At 43.9% G+C, this 19,321-nt stretch overlaps 1 protein-coding gene across 12 annotated transcripts in view; it reads left to right on the top strand.

Annotated features, from left to right (window-relative positions):
• NCOR1 (nuclear receptor corepressor 1) overlaps positions 1 to 18,678 on the top strand; it is a 262,192-nt gene extending 243,514 nt beyond the window's left edge. For 11 of the 12 annotated variants that reach the window (XM_068270355.1, XM_068270349.1, XM_068270351.1 and 8 more), the window contains 4 exons: positions 1,673 to 1,815; positions 8,867 to 8,920; positions 9,738 to 9,935; positions 17,445 to 18,678. In XM_068270355.1, coding sequence (XP_068126456.1) covers positions 1,673 to 1,815; positions 8,867 to 8,920; positions 9,738 to 9,935; positions 17,445 to 17,623 — 574 coding nt within the window. In that variant the 3' untranslated portion in view covers positions 17,624 to 18,678. The remainder of the gene's footprint in view (positions 1 to 1,672; positions 1,816 to 8,866; positions 8,921 to 9,737; positions 9,936 to 17,444) is intronic. The other variant, XM_068270346.1, reaches the window with a different exon arrangement.
• The last annotated feature ends 643 nt before the right edge of the window (positions 18,679 to 19,321 follow it).

Here is a 19,321-nt window from a genome sequence, read left to right as displayed (position 1 = left end):
ACTATACATACAATTCATAAGGTGTTTTTTTTTCGCTTCTGCTTTGCTTTTTAAGAGTATCTGCATTAAAAACAAATATGCCCCTGGGGGGTACTCACCTCGGGAGTGGGAAGCCTCTGGATCCTATTGTCCCACAGTGCTCTCGCTGCTGGTCCTGGAACAGAGAGCATGTAAATATTTACCTTTCCGGCTCCAGCACAGGCGCAGTTGCCGCTCTGGTCTCGGAAATAGACGGAAATAGCCGATGCCAGTCGGGTCCGCTCTACTACGCAGGCGCCTGCACCTGCGCAGTAGAGTGGACCCGACTGGCACCGGCCATTTCAGTCTTTCCCTGCTGAGAGCCTTAACAGCGGCACCTGCTGGAGCCAGGGAAGGTAAATATATTCGAGGGAGGATTGCGGGAGACTTCGGGGGAGCCAGCGCTGGACTGCCTGCAGCTAAAGGAATGGGGGGAAGCCTCATTGGGACCCTGAGGCTTCCCCATCTCGAGTTAAGTACCCCCCAGGGGACCCTTTTTTTTTTTTTTTTTTTATACAGGGTCTCTTTAAAAGCAAATAAAAAATATGGCAGCCTCCATGTCCCTGTCGCTTTAGTTGTCCTTTAAAGGGGAACTAAAGTAAAAGGTATACGGAGGCTGCCATATTTATTTCCTTTTAATCAATACCAGTTGCCTGGCATCCCTGCTGGTCTATCTCTCTGCAGTAGTATCTGAATAACACCAGAAACAAGCATGCAGCTAGTCTTGTCAGATCTGATTTTAAAGTCTGAAACACCTGATCTGCTGCATGCTTGTTCAGGGGCTATGGCTAATAGTATTATGCCGGACATAGACAGGATCGACCCCCAGCCGCGTCCCCGCTCGTGCACGCGGATCGTTTACCGCTCGCCCCCGCTGACGCTTCCTTATCAGCACTCGATTCCCAGCAATTGTCCACAGGCAGGAATCGAGCGGGCGCGGGTCGAGCGGCATGATCGGGCCAGCTGAATATTATCAGCTGGCCGGATCAGCTGGTCGATACACGGTACAGAAACCTACCATGTATCCCCAGCATTGGAGGCAGTGGATCAGCAGGGCTGCCAGGCAACTGGTATTGCTTAAAAGGAAATAAACATGGCAGCCTCCATATACCTCTCTCTTCAGTTACCCTTTAAAGGGAACCAGAGAGGAACGTAAGAAAAATAAGAAAAAGCTTTTATACATACCTGGGGCTTCTTCCAGCTCCATAAACCCGGATCGCTCCCACGCCGCCATCCTCCGCTTCCTGGATCGGCGGTACCGGGTCCCGTCACTTCCGGCAGACGCGACCAATTGTCCGCATCACAGGGGCTCCCTCCATACCCGTACGCATGCGACTGCGCAGTAAGCAGCCTCACGCGTACCATTATGGAGGGAGCCCCGCGTGATGCGGACAATTGGCGGCCATGACGGGACTCGGTACCGGCGGATCCAGGCAGCAAAGGACGGTGGCGTGGGAGCGATCTGTGCGTATGGGGCTGGAGGAAGCCCCAGGTATGTATAGAATCTTTTTCCTGGGGCCTCTGGTTCCCTTTAAGAACAATTCTGCATATTCTGTTTTAATTAAAATGTGAAATACTTAGAAAATCCTTAAAATTAGTAAACCAAATGGGCAGCCCCTCTCATGTTTTTGTAACGTTATCTGTCATCCTGCAGGAATGATTCTCGCTCCCCTGGAAATATGAATTATCTACCCTCCTTCTTCACCAAGTTGGAGAATACCTCCCCTATGGTGATGTTCAAGAAACAGGAGATTTTTCGTAAGTTAAACTCCTCTGGTGGCGGGGACTCTGATATGGGTAAGTGGGACTTGACTGACATTTTCCTCTTTCTGTTCTAACCTTAATTGTGGTGGCTGTAATCATACAGAAATTAACTTGCTTAATGGCAGTTAAATAATACAGTTATCTGGATCGGTTCTTAATTCCTACCAATGAAGACTGGTCATTTTCTGTTGTTGAACATAGCAGACCCCTGTTGTAAAACATAGCAGGTTATGACCCATTTCGAGGGATTCTGGATGGTCAGATCCAGTGGTCCTCCCAGCAGGCCAAGCGCATGCATTGATTAGTAGCTAGATGTGCTCTGGTGTTTTTACGCAGGGGGTGCCATTAACCTTTTTATGCAGTTATGGGAAGGGGAAAAGCATATAATCTATGGTGAAAATAAAAAAAAGGATACTCACCTAAGGAGATGGAAGGCTCTGGGTCCTATAGTCTTCCCGGTCTTCTCATGGTCCCCTCGTTCCCCCACAGGCTTCACAGTTCAAATCTCCCACTGTGGGAGACTTCAGAAGCACTGGGGCTCCAGAAAACTTGCAGCTCTGTACTGCACACTCTCGAGGGCATCTGCATATGTGCAGTACGTAGCGACCCGTCTTCAGAAGTCCGGGTACTTCCGAAGCCCACCCAACATGGGAAGGGAGCAGTCTCCGACAGATTGGATTGAGCCTAACGGGGGAGCCAGCGGGAACCATGAGGAGACCGGGAAGGCTCTGTAGGACCTGGAGCCTTCCCTCCCCTTAGGTATCTGTTTTTTATTTTCATGTCAGACTCCCTTCAAGCAGATTTGTATGTTTACATACCTTTTTGATCTTTCCTATTGCAGTGGAAAAGAGCCTTATCCTGGGCTTAAAGACCTGTAACAGAAAACAGTGCCGGGGGGGGGGGGGTGCGCCTCTGGATCCTATCGAGGCTTTCCCCGTCCTCCTCTGTCCCACAGTGGTCTTGCTGGACCCCTCTGAACGGCGGGCATGTACATATTTACCTTCCCGGCTCCGGCGCAGTAGCGGCTCTGGGCTCGGGATCAGGCAGAAATTGCCGATCCCAGTCAGGTCCACTGGGATCGATTGGGATTGGTTATTTCCGCCTTAGCCTATCGGGGAGCTGCGCTGGAGTTGGGGAAGGTAAATATTGCCACAGCACGTCAAATTGTCGGCTGTGCTTTCGGAGGGGTCTTGTGGGACCAGCATGGGATGGAGGACGACTGGGAAAGCCTCGATGGATCCAGAGGCTTCCCCCTCCCGAGGCAAATACCACCCGGGGCACTTTTTTCTGTTACAGTGTCTCTTTAAGCCTATTGGAGAGGATCTTCTGTCTAGTGTACTGACGGTCATTGTTAATGCCAAATTAAAGGGGCACTACAGCGAAAAACTAAAATTTAAAATATGTGCAAACATATACAAATAAGAAGTACATTTTTTCCAGAGTAAAATGAGCAATAAATCCCTTTTCTCCTATGTTGCAGTCACTTACAGTAAGTAGTAGAAATCTGACAGAAGTGAGAGGTTTTGGACTAGTCCATCTCTTCATGGGGGATTTTCAGCAAGGCTTTTATTCTTTATAAACATATTCCCTAAAAAGAATCTATACAACGATGCTGGCCAGCTTCCCTGTTCGCTACACAGTTTTTTGGCAGTTGGATAGAGCAACTGCCATTCACTAAGTGCTTTTGAAAATGAATACATCCCTGAGAATCCTCTATAAAGAGATGGACTAGTCCAAAACCTGTCACTTCTGTCAGATTTCTACTCCCTACTGTAAGTGACAGCAACATAGGAGAAAAGTCATTTATGGCTCATTTTACTCTGGAAAAAATGTACTTCTTTGTATATGTTTGCACATATTTTAAATTTTACAGATTTTTGCTGTAGTGCCCCATTAAGTAAATTTATGAAGCTTGAAAATGGACTGGATGAAGCTGAGGTGGGATTCGATTGATCCATTTTCAAGCTGCATAAATTTGCATTAACATTTGCATAATTCTGCATCAAATCAGAATTATTTGCACTTTGACTATTCCTAGTCTAGTGCAAACAAACTACAGCCAGAAGGTGTATACAAACTTGCTTCTGACCTGTCCTCTGTTGGCGGAGCTTATTTCCCAGTGGTCTGCTTTGTTCTCCAGAGAACTTATAATTAACAAAAAAAAATCCCCTGTGCAATCTTATAAGAAATACTTTTCTATTGAAAAGGGCTTTTCTTCAGTTTGCATGACTAAAGAGCAGTACTCGTAATTATCTTTGTGCTGTGTGTGTGGTCTTACAATAACCAAAGATGTGTAGCTGCATGGATAATGTTGTCGTTTTGGTTCTTAATGTATTTTGCTCTATAGAAAGAAACATATTGAAAAGCAAATAAAAAAACCCCTTTTAACATTAAGGTTTTTATTCTCTGAAATGCAATTGGTGAAAGAGATTGATATTCTGACAAATGTGTGAAAATGGTCTTAAAGAGAACCTGAGGCGGCATTTTTAAATCTTAATAGGACACTGAGGCATGTTCTCTGCACAATCACATGCCTCTGTGTCCTGCTGTCATTTCTCCCCCCCCCCCCCCCTCCCACCCACCCACTAACAAAATACTGCCAAGCTAGCGACAACCTGCTTGTCACTAGCCTGCTATTTACCTGCGCTTGTCACTCCATTACAGGCTCCCCGCCTCCGCTTGCTTCCTCCAATCGGAGGCTAAGCCGCGTGCGATCCAGGAAGTACTCCCGATTGGAGGAAGCTAGCAGTGGCGGAAGCCTGTAATGGATTGAATCTGAAGCTAAGCCACGACCCAGGAAGCACTGATTGTGCAGATAACCTGCCTCGGTGTCCTATTAAGATTTAAAAATGCAGCCTCTGGTTCTATGTAAAGGGAATGTCCAGGCAGATTAAAAAAAAAAAAAAATTACTTACCCAGGGCTTCCTGGATATTACCTTTTAAGGAAAGCCCAAAGAAAGAGGATGCTATATTACCTTTTAAACAATGCACTTTGCCTGGCTGTCCTACTGATCCTCTGCCCTCTAATCCTGGAGTTTTTTGGGAGATCGATGGCTCGATAGATAATTTCCGACAGGTCAGATCTGATTTTGATTGTTTTTCTGATCGATTTTCTCGTACAAGTGAATGGAGATTGATCGGAAAAACGATCGGCCATTAAATCTGCCGGGAAAAAAAAACTCGTCATTTATTCCCAGAATGATACATTTAGCCATAAACCCTGAACAAGCATATGCAGATCAGATGCTTCTGACAAGATTAGCTGCATACTTGTTTCAGGTGTGTGATTCAGACACCATTGATACCTGAAAGATTAGGATGCATACCAGACAACTGGTATTTTTAAAGGACAACTGAAGTTAGAAGAATCTGGAGACTGCCATATTTATTTCCTTTTAAACAGTACCAGTTGCCTGGCAGCCCTCATCTATTTGACCGCAGTCGTGTCTGAATCACGTCTGAATCACACCAGAAACAGGCATGCAGGTAATCTTGTTAGATCTGACAATGTCAGAAACACCTGATATGCTGCATGCTTGTTCAGGGTGTAAGGCTAAAAGTATTACTTTTAACCTTACACCCTGTGTTATTGATTAGCTGCTACTGACTCCTCCTGTGTGAGTTAACATTAGTGTATTAGATATATAAGAATAGAGCAAAGTAGAATTGGAATGTGTAGTCAGAATCTGGATGTTCACTAAGCAGTGCACACTGGGTATTTGTGAAATAGTATCAGCTTGGGAAACCTGAAATGAGAGGGCTATGGAGGCTGCCATATTCATTTCCTTTTAAACCAATATCAGTTGCCTGGCTGCCCTGATGATCTACCATGTATCAGTAGTGTCTGAATTACACACCTGGAACAAGCATGTGGCAAATCCAATCAGAATTCAGTCAATCATCTGATCTGCATGCTTGTTCAGGGTTTGAAAAGAAAGAACAGAAATATAATAAACTACAGAAACCTAGGAAATCTTTAACCTGCCTCAAGGGAAGGAGTAGATGTGAAGGTTTTCTATAATGCTATTGAACGCTGTGGAAAAAAAATTGCATCAGAACTGAATGACACTGCAGCAGTCTGCCAGAACCTAAAATGAGAGAGATTTGGAGGTTGTCATATTTATTACCTTTAAAACAATACCAGTTGCCTGGCTGTCCTGCCGATCTCGTTGGCTGCAATAGTGTCTGAACCGCACACCTGAATCAAGCATGCAGGTAATCTAGTCGGACTCCAGTCAGAGCACCTGAGCTGCATGCTTGTTCAGGGTCTGTGGCTAAAGGAATTAGAGGGAGCTGATCAGCTGGACAGACAGTCAATTTGTTTGTAAGTAAGGGACTGCCTGTATTTCCTTATTAACCTCCTGAGCGGTCTGGACGAGCTCAGCTCGTCCATCACCGCCGGAGGCTGCCGCTCAGGCCCTGCTGGGCCGATTTTTATCAAATAAAGTGCAGCACACGCAGCCGGCACTTTGCCAGCCGCGTGTGCTGCCTGATCGCCGCCGCTCTGCGGCGATTCGCCGCGAGCAGCGGCGAAAGAGGGCCCCCCTAGCCGCCTGAGCCCTGCGCAGCCGGAACAAAAAGTTCCGGCCAGCGCTAAGGGCTGGATCGGAGGCGGCTGACGTCAGGACGTCGGCTGACGTCGATGACGTCACTCCGCTCGTCGCTATGGCGACGATATAAGCAAAACAAGGAAGGCCGCTCATTGCGGCCTTCCTTGTTTATTCTGGGCGCCGGAGGCGATCGGAAGATCGCCTCCGGAGCGCCCTCTAGTGGGCTTTCATGCAGCCAACTTTCAGTTGGCTGCATGAAATAGTTTTTTTTTTATTTAAAAAAAACCCTCCCGCAGCCACCCTGGCGATTTAATCAGAACGCCAGGGTGGTTAACAAAACAGGTTATGTTCCGATGGATTGTAAGTTGCATCTATTTGTAAATTGAGTCATGTGTTGTAAATCATTTATCCACGTTTCACGATATATTTTTGGACATTTCTGGATTTAGACTTATAGTATAAACAATGTTTTTTGCTGTTTTCAATGTTTTTTGTAATTTGCACAACTTACAACAGTTTATACAAAAGTATATAATCACAAATAGTACTGTATATTTTGGACATGAAGCTTTGTATGTATAACATGTTTTAACTAGTAGGGGACTGCCTGTAAATGCCTCCATGTTCCTCACACTTCAGACAAAGCGGACCTGAACATGGAAGGTCCTCTCTGCTGTAAAATATAAGCAACAGCATAATAACCTTTACAAAAAAACATTTCTTTGTTACAGCTGATACAAATCCTGAAATAAATCTGCACTGTTCTACTTCCTGCTTTTATGGAAGCAGACATATTTTTAACATTCTGTGCTCTCAAATGAGCTTATCTGCCATGGCAGTCATGTGGCACAGGGGACACCACAAATTAAACTTGTGATTAGACACCAATGAGGGGTAATTAGACTGGCTAAACTCTCTAAATACATACTTTTTAACATCTCTGTTTTCCTTCTGTCCTGTGCACGAGTTCAGGTCCACTTTAAATAATGGATGCCAGCAATGGACCAGATTTACCACTAGGTGGAGTTGGTTTCCCAAAAATGTGCGATATCTGCAGCATGATATGATATGCTGAGGGGACAATACACAGCTGGAGAGGGGAAGTGGTGGGAACATCTTAAAGGGAACCAGAGACGCCGGCCATAGAAAAAGAAAAAAAGATTTCATACATACCTGGGGCTTCTTCCAGCCCCATAAGCCTGGATCGCTCCCACGCCGCCATCCTCCGCTTCCTGGATCGGCTGGTACCGGGTCCCGTCACTTCCGGCGGACGCGGCCAATTGTCCGCATGATCATGGGCTCCCTCCATATCCTTGCGCGTGCGGCTGCGCAGTATGCAGCCGCACGCGTAGGGGTATGTCGGGAGCCTCTGTGATGCGGAGAATTGGCCGCATGCTGCCGCCGACTGGCCGAAACTACGGGACCCGGAACTGGCTGATACAGGAATCGGAGGATGGCGGCGTGGGAGCGATCCGTGCGTATGGGGCTGGAGGAAGCCCCAGGTATGTATGACTTCTTTTTGCTGGCGTCTCTGGTTCCCTTTAAAGGAAACCTGAACTGAGAGGTTGTTCTAAATGTTTAATTATAAACAATGCAAATTGTCTGGCTGTCCTGCTGATCCTCTGCTTGTAATACTTTTAGCCATTTACCCTGAACAAGCATGCAGATCAGATGTTTCTGACTGGATTAGCTGCATGCTTGTTTCAGGTGTGTGATTCAGACACTACTGATGCCAAAGAGTAAATTAGCAGGACAGCCAGCTAACTGGTATTGTGTAAAAGGAAATAAATATGGCAGCCTCCATATACCCCTCGCTTATTCCTCACCTCAAATCAACACGCTATGCACAAGACACAATTGCCATGTAATTACATCTCAGCAATACTCCAGCCTCAAATAGCCACATATTTGCTCAGCAGCAACACACATCGGTCTTAGGCTCGGATTGTATCTGCCACCAAACCACGTGCGGCAAGTAAAGCGTCAACTGTGGTCCAGCTGTAGGTTGGGGCAGATGTTACCACCATAGCTATATAGGGAATGCATCAGCCTGCCCAGGATGATTTGCATATTCAGCAGTGATGCATCGTGGGAAATATCATATGCTCACTCCAAGCTAAATTATATAGCAAACACCTTCTGTTTTAAGGTGTGTGTGTGTAAGATTTGACTAGTATGTCAGAGCAGTAGTGATGGGGGTTTTCTTCTCTGGGATGTATGGGAGGGGCCAAACCAGGGGTCCAGTTTTCACTTGCAGGTAACGCTGGTAATGTTAGAATTACTTGATTCTGTATGATATGCTACAAATTGCAGTACTACATTTTGGGTAGGCTAAATGTTCTCAGTAGCAGATGTTAGAGTTCCACGTAGCCACAGAGGAACCTAACTCCATCACTGGTGAGACAGCCAGCGGTAAAATGGAGGCAGTCAGGCAGTTCCCTGTAGCTGTGCTTTGAATGGGCCGTATGCTACAAACCCTACACTCTACATTCTGTTAGACATGTAAATAATCAAGTGTGATTTCTATATTTCAGCAGCTGCTCAGCCAGGAACAGAAATCTTTAACCTCCCAGCTGTCACCACCTCGGGTAAGAAACTCATTATTGTGTTGTTGGCCTGTATAATCTATAACATGAGAGGAACATTATGAAAACTGAACTGGGTTAGAAGATGCTCTCCACAGACTGGTTACCGGTTCGGTTACTGAGAGGTCAATAAATGTGGAACTTATGCTGGTGTGGGTGATGGCAATCTTTTTTTTCAGTTTTTGTAATTCTGTAAAGCTGTCCTCTTCTGTACTTTGGTTACATAGTTATTTTGGTTGAAAAAAGACATACGTCCATGCACAGGGTTTATAGTAGTTCTCTAGCATAGCATGTAATTCCCCAGAACGACATGTAGTTCCCCAGCACAGCATACAGATCCCCAGCACGACATGTAGTTCCCTGCGCATAGGTACCTTTCTGATCATGTGCTTTAAAGAAAACCTGAGATGACAAAATGAAAAGATTTGATACTTACCGGGGCTTCCTCCGGCCCCACAGGCACCGCTGAGTCCCTCGCCCTCCTCCCAAGTGCCTCCATTCTCCTGCTATCAGTCCCCTTTACTGGCTCAGAAAAGACAGACTGGTGCGACTGAGCCAGATTACCGGGCCTGATAGCAGGAAAATAGAGGCACTTGGGAGGAGGGCGAGGGACTCGGCAGTGCTTATGGGGCCGGATGAAGCCCCGGGTAAGTATCAGATCTTTTATTTTTGTCGTCTCGTGTACTCTTCAATCATACGCCTAGTTTATATTGCTCTCATTTAAGTTGCATTTGAATTTTTGAAAGTATGTTTGGAGGCAAAGTAAATGCAAGACTTACTAATTGTCTTTCTGAAATCTTTTCCTTACTTTTACATGCAGGTGCCATCAGCTCTCGTGGTCATTCCTTTACTGATCCTGCCAGCAATCTGGGCCTAGAGGACATTATTCGCAAAGCTTTAATGGGCAGCTTTGATGACAAATCAGATGATCATAGCGTCCTGATGGCACAAGGCAATACTTCAGGGTCTTCAAATAGTGATTCCCGAAGAGAAGAAGCAAATCCCTCACCCAATTCAGGTTGGTACTGAAGACCACAAGACCTACGATGTGTACCTATCTTACATTCTCTCTTACAGCTTTTGGAAAGGCATACAGAGCTCTTAAAAAGTTGCTTCTCCTGTGTCTTCTCATGCCCAGCTAAATTTCTCCTGAAAAGATGAGTTTTCTTTGGCATATAAAAACACAAAATCCAGGCTTCTCTTCCAGTAAGGAACGCTTGACAGCCGTTTCCTTAGTGCAGTAAAGGAAGCTCTCTGCTACTTTGGGAAGGGTTGTTCCAAATGATGGCCAATGAGGGCAAACCGTGGTAAAGAGAAAAGTACATCACTGGGGGATCTGTCACGAGAAACAATCCCACTGATCAAGAATTCATGGTATTGAAAGAAGATTTAAAAGCGAAGAAAGATTTGCATTGCAGGATGGAGTGTATTTAGAGCTGCAAGCACTTAGGAGACTATCTAGGAAAGGTGCCCATACGCTGGCAGATGATCAGCAGATTTGACCAATAGTTCTCTCTCTGATTGAATTTGATCAGAGTGGGATCTATTGCTGCCAGTGTACTTTACACAGGTTTCCAGTAGACTTCAGCATTAAGTTTCCCCAATGTAATATTTACCCCCACAAGCCCGTGGTGAGTGCAGAAGGTGCTTTAAGCTCACCTATCCTCTGGCAGTCCTGTAGTGTCCCTAGTCTTTTCTCCACTCCTGGGGGGCCCCTGTGACCAGTGTCATGTACACGTGACCATGTACATGCTGTTTGGTTATAGGGTACAAGTGCCTGGCAGCAATGGAGAGAGCGTGGGACACTGGAGGATGTGCACCAATGGACAGGTGAGCTTAAAGAGAACCAGAGACTAAGCACCCTCATGTATTTGACCATATAGATCAATGGGAACATGACAGTAAACACCTACCCTGCTCTCTGCTTCATTCTTCTCTGCTAAATCTGCCTGTTATCCGCTGTGATAAGAATCCCCGACTGAGGATTCAGTCTAGCTTTGCCTGGAATGATTATAGCTGAGCCATTATAGCAGAGCCTCAAGGGGGCAGGCTTGGGCATGAAAATACATTACAGAAGACAGACTCAGCTATAATCATTCCAGGCAAAGCTAGACTGAATGCTCAGTTGGGGATTCTTATCAGAGCTGATAACAGGCAGAGAAGAAGCAGAGTAGGTGTTTACTGTCATGTTCCCATTGAAATATATGGTAAAATACATGAGGGTATTTTGTCTCTGGTTCTCTTTAACTCACCACAGGCCCAGGGGGTACACATGGGGTAGGCCAGCCAGGGGTCCATCGAGTCAGTCATCCGTAAATCAAGTACCGCTACTGCACACCCAAGCAAGCTCTTTCCAGCATGTTGAATCGATAACTTCAATCTATTATGACCATAAATATATCAAAATGATGTTCAGGCGGCAACATTGCAGCAGCGATCTCTAGCAGATGTGATCATTATGACCAATTCTGCCGGATATCGATTTAGCACAGTCAACCAATTAGACATACCTTGTATTTAAGCCAGCTACCACGTCCCTGGCATACATCTAGCAATTTTGCAGCTCGGTCGACGAACCGGTTTGATAAGTTTATAGTACAGGATGAAAATTGGTGCTGCAACAAGCATGCCTGACTGATTATTTGGCCACTTTCGGGTATCGATCGAGGAAGCTGTAACATTTCAGTCCCACATGGTCGATTGTGTGTGCAATATCGCAACAAACCCCTGGCCGCTGTCTCTCGACCCCAAAAACTGCCATAAGATCTACCAATCAAGCCCAGACAATTCCTACCACATACATTTTATTGGCCCCAGAAGATGGGGAGTCTATTACAGAAAGCCAGAAACAATCATTTCGGCCATCAAGTTTTATATATAATTTTCAGTTAATGTAACTTTTATGTCAAATTAATGCAGATATCTAAAAGTTTGGAATTGGACCAATTAAATGCTGTAGATCAGTGTTTCTCAACCAGGGTTCCTTGAAGACTTTGCAGGGGTCCCCTGGCATTTTTCCCCTTTGAGGTAAGCTGCCTCAGCTGGCAGGTTGAGAAAGTTTCAAAATTACATCCTAGCTTCTGTGTCCTTTTCACTCATTTTATGCCCATCATGAATTCTAGCTGCCCTACTTGTTCTGCACTGGTGCAATGGCCACGTGAGACTATACATCACCAATGTAATTGTAAAACAAAAGAAAAAACAGGGCACCGAGAGCCCAATAGTGCAATATAGTTTTAACAGAGAAAATCTGTCTAGATAGTTCGTGCAGAAATATACTCACAAAAAAGGGTCACCAGCAGGCAACCACTTGAAAGGCAGGTGGGGAGAATTGGTACCCGACCCCACTCGGGTATAAAAGTCGCTCTCTGTAGACAGGAGAAAAAAAGGGGGCGTAACCCTCCACCAAGGGTAGATAAGTAATATGTATCAAACGCAGATAGAACAGAGGCGCCAAAAAGAGTAAAAACACTATTATTTAAAAACAGTAAAAAGAGGGAAGGTAAGGTGGACTTACCTCCCTCTAGCAGTGGAAAACAAAACTCTGAGGTAGAGTAGAATGCATTTATTAAACAGTGTAACTCCTAAAGATGCAACGCGTTTCGCGGGCCACAGCACCGCTTCCTCAGGCTATAAAGGAGTTCAAAAAAGCTGTATCCAATCCAAGTATTGAATGAGCGCCTCTGTCGCCTCTGTCCCAGAGGCGCTCATTCAATACTTGGATTGGATACAGCTTTTTTGAACTCCTGTATAGCCTGAGGAAGTGGTGCTGTGGCCCGCGAAACGCGTTGCATCTTTAGGAGTTACACTGTTTAATAAATGCATTCTACTCTACCTCAGAGTTTTGTTTTCCACTGCTAGAGGGAGGTAAGTCCACCTTACCTTCCCTCTTTTTACTGTTTTTAAATAATAGTGTTTTTACTCTTTTTGGCGCCTCTGTTCTATCTGCGTTTGATACATATCACCAATGTAATGTCTCATAACACACATGTGGGATGCCAGAACTAAGGATTTGTGTACATCAGAGGAAGAGAAAGGAGAGGAACCAACACTGAGCAACTATAATGGGGATTGCAATAATGGAGAGTATGAAATGGGTGTCCTGGAAAAGAGACATTCAATGGGGACTATTACAATAATTGTTTAGCCTCACCCACTTTTTAACAGGGCTGTGGAGTCGGAGTCGGGCAATTTTGGGTGCCTGGAGTCGGAGTCGGGAAAAAATGCACCGACTCCTAATGAATTTGTAACTGTAATTAAAATAGAAAATATGATAAAATGTTCTATTTCTCAGATAAGTCATTAAAAATAATGTATTTATACAGTATATATACAGTAATAGCTGTGCTTAGTCCACAAAAATGAAATAAACCAATCAAAATTAGTTACTTGTGCTGCTTCAATAAAGCAGTCCCCGTATTTTTAAGGTCAGATATACATATCTGATTGTGACTGTATATATGATGTGTACACAGGAATCTCTTATATATACTAAATAACATCTATGCTGTAAGAATAAAGCCTGATGTGTAGCTGTGTCACTAATAGAGATGGTCAACGAGATGGAAATAATTCTGCATTGATGCTGATTTATGCAAATGTATGCACTCCCTTTGCTGATGAAATAAAATAATTTGATATGTTATTAAAATTTGGTTTGGTGACTACAAATTAAAAGGTTACTGAGACGGATGAAAAGTAAAGTTTTATACATACCTGGGGCTTCCTCCAGCCCCCTTCAGGCTAATCAGTGCCTCGCTGTCCTCCACCACCCGGATCTTCTGCTATGAGTCCTGGTAATTCAGCCAGTCAGCGCTGTCCGGCCGCATGCCGCTCCCACAGCCAGGAACATTCTGCACCTGCGCAATAGTGCTGCACAGGTGTAGTATGCTCCTGGCGGCGGAGTGTGTGCATGCGCACTACGCCTGACTGGCTCAAGTACCTGGACTCATAGCAGAAGATCCAGGTGGTGGAGGAGGACAACGAGGGACTGATTATCCTGAAGGCGGCTGGAGGAAGCCCCAGGTATGTATAAAACTTTAATTTCATCTGTCTCAGGTTTACTTTGTTACACAGTAGTACTATACTCTACATATGCACTCTCCACAGAGCTACACGGAATCCACTGAGAATGCTGTGCACATTGAACACAGAGGTGTTGTCTGTTTACAATCTCCTCATTCCCCTGCAGAGTACCTGCACATCATTCTTACATGTACCCACACTTACATTGCCTAGGGCCTGATAGATGTTCTTTGTTCCGGTTTGTACCTTTTACAAGTACTCTTACCAAGGACTAGTTTTAGTCTAAAGGGAATAAATATAGTAGTCTACAGATCCTTCTCACTTCAGTTGTCTTGTAAAATTCCTAAGCGTTGGCAGTTAAGAGACGAATTTCATGTTACATACTTTTAATCAACAAAATTGTAATATGCAAATTAGAGGAGTCGGAGTCGGTGGAATCCTAAACTGAGGAGTCGGAGTCGGTGGATTTTTGGACCGACTCCACAGCCCTGCTTTTTAAGACTGAAATCCTACTGTAAAATAGAGCCCCTCTATTTCCTTTAATGCAGGGGTTTCCTGCCATCCAAAAATTATTCATAGTGTTCCTTCAGGGTAAAAAAGTTTGAGAAAGGCTGCAGTAGATTGTTTTTGATTGGTTCATGCATTGTTTTTGATTGGTCCATGCATGCATCTCAATACAATTAAAATAAATTTGCATCAACTTATAATTATGGTATAAGAATCTCCTTGACCTTTGGTAGTTTTTGCACTTTCTTCTTTAAAGGGCCTCCGAGCAGTGCAGAAACTATGAAAAGATGCATATCATTTTAAAGCTCTCTTTCTCCTCTTTTCAATGATGTATAAATCGCCACCCTACGCCTTTTAGTTTTCGCTATTTTCGCGATTGAAATCGCCGCGGCCGCGGTTTCGATCGCGAAAATAGAGAAAACTAAAATGCGTAGGGCGATGATTTAGGGGTCGTCGGAAAGAGGAGAAAGAGAGCTTTAAAATGATATCCATCTTTCCATAGTTACATTGTATTACACAGGGCGACCTTTTGCTAAAGTCAGCAGCTCCATTCTGCTGAATGGAGCTGCTGACTTTGAGAAAAAATCGCCCTGTGTAATACAATGTAACTATGGAAAGATGGATATCATTTTAAAGCTCTCTTTCTCCTCTTTCTGAGGACACCTAAATCGTTGCCCTACGCCTTTTAGTTTTCTCCATTTTCGTGATCGAAATCGCAGCCGCTGCAATTTCAGTCGCAAAAATAGCGAAAACTAAAAGGCGTAGGGTGGCTGTTTATATATCATTGGAAAGAGGAGAAAGAGAGCTTTAAAATGATATGCATCTTTCCATAGTTTTTGCACTGCTCGGAGTCCTTTTAAAGCGGATCCAAGATGGAAAACTATCTATAACAAGTAACTTGTCTATGTATCTTATCTAAAGTTCAGATAGTTTACACAGCAAATCTAGCTGCAAACAGCTTCAACAGAATATGATGATTTCTTCCTGTGATACAATGAAAGCGGCCATGTTCTGTTTGTAAACATTACACACAGACAAGCTGATCTGCATCTCCAGCCCTCAGCCTGTGAAAACCTAATTCTCCCTCCTCCCCTCTGCCTCTGAAATCTCTGGCTAGTAACACCTCACCTTCCTCCTGCCCAGACTGAGCTCCCATAACCCCTTGCTACTGTCTGAAAATGCCAAGGCACTATGAAAAGCTTTGGGCGAGGCTTGTTTAGTTTATAGGTAATTAGAGTATTAAAACAAAAAAGTATTTGGCTCGAGGAATGCCCTATAAACTATATGTAAGTAACACAATTATGCAATGAGTAAAAGTTTATGAAACAAAAGATGTCCGCACGATGTCCTAACGATCAGGTTCCTTTATTATTGCTGGATTGGCCTACATTGGTCCTGGCACTGTCCTAGGGGACAGGGTAGATATACGCACCCGCTCTCACCGCTGTCCGCGCTCCTGCTCGCACGTGCGCGCGCTCCCGCGATCGTGCACGCCGCCTGCTCCCCCGGTAATCAATGAACGGGAAAATCCATTCCCGTTCGTTGATCTCTTTCCCCCCAGCAATGATCGCCCGCTTCTATGAGTTGCAGCGCAATCATTGTGAAAAAAAAAACCCGGTTCCCAGCCTCCCTGAACTCTCTGCAAGCGTACTTCCTACGCTTGCAGGATGCATTTACAAAAAATTACTGTGGCCAAAAAGTAAAACTACACCCAAAAACATTTTTTACATACAAATACATTAGTTTACAATACAAAATTAACTAATTAACTCCCACACGCCCCAATTGTTACCATTTTTTTTTTTTTTGTAATAAAAAAATTAAAAAATTACAATAAAAAAGAACATAAATAGTTACCTTAGGGACTGAAATCTTTAAATATTTATATCAAGAGGGTATACCACTGTTACTTTATAAATTATGGGCTTGTAATAAGGGATGGACGCAAAACTGAAAAAAATGCACCTTTATTTGCAAATAAAATATTGGCGCCAAACATTGTGATAGGGACATAATTTAAACGGTGTAATAAGCGGGACAAATGGGCAAATAAGTTACATGGATTTTAATTACAGTAGCACACATTATTTAAAAACTATAATGGCCGAAAACTGAAAAATAATAATTTTTTTCCCCAATTTTTTTTCTATTTTCCCATTAAGACACATTTAGAATAAAATAATTCTTGGCATAATGTCCCACCTAAAGAAAGCCTAATTGGTGGCAAAAAAAACAAGATATGGTTCATTTCATTGCGATAAGTAATGATAAAGTTATAGGCGAATGAATGTAAGGACCACTGAAAGGAGAAAATTGCTCGGATGCTAAAGGGGTAAAACCCCTCAGTTGTGAAGCGGTTAACAATCAGCAGCTTCTCTGAGGTGGAATCCAGTTATTCTGATGTCTACAGATAGTTATCTTATCAATAAAGTTTTATTGTCCTTGATGTGATGCTTATTTTCTTTACCTTTGAGTGTGCCAACTGACTAAAAGGTTTAAAACTTATGAAGCATCTTGCAGCTTTGCCTCTCCTTCTTCCCCAAAGGGCGCATGCTCTGACCACTTGTGCACCCTCTTCATGTGTGCTTTACAGCGGCAGTGTGCAGGAGCCTTGGCTGGGAGAGTGCGCGGTTACAGATGTTTTATAACTGCACATACCCATTACACTCCTAGCAGTGACTGCTGTGTACAACCATTCGAGAGCGAGATCAGAGGACGTGCAGAGAGGGCAGCGCAGTGCCCTTGCACCAACTAGGATTAGACGGAGCTTAGAATAAGGGGCACAGCACTAAGATGACGGGGAAGCCGGCAAAGCTAGGGTGGCACAGAATTTATGGGGGGCCTGGAAGAAGCCCTGGGTATGACAACTGTATATTTTTCTTCTGGTACCCTTTAAGAATTGTACTTTTTGAAGTGTGTTACATTATAGATTGGTTAGTTTGGAAGTGAAACCTAACTGCAATGTAATGAATCGTATGTTTGAATTTCTTTTCAGGGTCCACTCAGTTTCCATACAACCCGCTGACAATGGGTATGCTGAACAGTACTCCTCCCTCTTCGATGGCCTCCACCATTACCCAGAGTTCTGCGCACCAGCAGAGCAGGATATGGGAACGGGAGCCGGCACCCCTCCTCTCGTCACAGTATGAGACTCTATCAGACAGTGATGACTGAAGTGCGCTGGACTATAAACGTGTATTACTAAGGGTTCCAATAGTGACATCTCTATTCACGGCCTGACAGACTTTACCTTGTGAGAGCCACAGACCGAGGAGCCACGGAGGTCACCTTCCTGCACAGGGCTTCATAGAGCCATGTATAATATTTTAAATGGATATCAGCCTGCCGAGCCCAGGCTTCTACTAGCAGAATGTAATTAGTAAAAGAGCAAAAGGTCCACGTTTAATATGTAAAGAAGTTTTAAGAAAAAAAATGGATAATCGGACCCTTATCACTTCACAGCTATTTGTAAAGATAAAGCCTCTAAACCTTTCTTCTGTAAATATTTGCAGTGGTTTTATTTTTTTCCCTTTGCTCTAGTATGGTGTATGTATGTTTTAAATCAATACCTTTGAGGAACTTTTGTTTTTGTAATTTTTTTTTAAGTTTTTTTTTTTTTTTTCCCCTGCCATTCTCAGATGAATGTGATCTTGCTTCCTAGTTGGCAGTCTGCCAGCCCTAATTACATTTAATTGTCCTGCACCTTATAGCAATTGCCCACTTCAGATTAACGACCACCTAGCAAGTCTTGCTTAGAGAGCAGAAGTCCCGCCATCTTGTTTTTATATTCTGTTCATTAACGATGAGATGATGGCTGGGGGTTTGGCAACCATCGACCTGTTTATTTACCTTTTCAACCTGCGGTGAAGCCATTCTAACATGGTGAAGCTAACTTTTTTCACCTCCATACATGACGTAAAGGAAATCGCAATTTGTTTTTGTTTTTCATATTATCCGATCTATCACGTGGAAGAAAGAAGCTTCTCTGCACTAGCAATGACAATTGCAAAATTGTGTCTGTGAATTTTAGCTTCCAGTTGTTTTTATCCTCCGCAGGAGTATATTCTCCCAGGAATACATTAGATGTATGTGTATAGGCAGGATTGTCACCAATCTCAAGACCGACCGATTGGTATATTAGATGCTTTTTTTTCTTCCCTCTCCCCCCTCCCTCCTCACAGCTTTCATTTAATTCTATACCTGGATTGTAATAAAATGTTTTCTCTCAAGTCAAGAATTTTGGCTTTTTTTTTTTCCGTCTGTTTAACTTTTGTGCTTAACATGTACCTGAAGTTGTTCTGCTGCCTGGCGGATCAACTGTATACGCATCACCATGGCAACAGGGACGTGAGCCCTATGCTGGGCATGCACACTGCCCCAGTTTAAAACCTATTTTATGGCTCTCAGGGAAATGCATTTTAAAAAATGTGGCGTTTATGGCTCTCTTAGCCAAAAAGGTTCCTGACCCTGCTTTAAAACATTAGACAGCTAAAAGCGAATACAAAACATAAAAGGTATGTTCTGATGTCACTTGAAGGCATATTTACATCTCACTAAAAGTAACTGATAACCTTGCTGGTTTGCAAGACAAATTATTAGATTGTCTTGTATTACATTGCTGTACAAGCAAAGCAGAGAAGGCTTTCTGCCTCTCCTGCATAGAAGCTTATAGCTGCATGTGAATGAGGATTCTAGGAAATCTAAATACCGATAGACAGTGGGGACATGTGACAGACAATGGGGAGGGGAGGCTCTGGTCATGGCAGCTGTGTTTTCTGGTTGCCATGGTGACCTTTACACCATTCTCCTGGCTATGTGCAGATTAGGAGCTCTGGTCTCATCCTCTGAATAATCTGTAATGCTACCAGAGCG

This window comes from Hyperolius riggenbachi, chromosome 2 (assembly GCF_040937935.1).
Source record: "Hyperolius riggenbachi isolate aHypRig1 chromosome 2, aHypRig1.pri, whole genome shotgun sequence".
NCBI classification, from domain to species: domain Eukaryota; kingdom Metazoa; phylum Chordata; class Amphibia; order Anura; family Hyperoliidae; genus Hyperolius; species Hyperolius riggenbachi.
The sequence above is the reverse complement of the archived record's forward strand: the minus strand, read 5'-3'. Positions and strand labels throughout refer to the sequence as shown.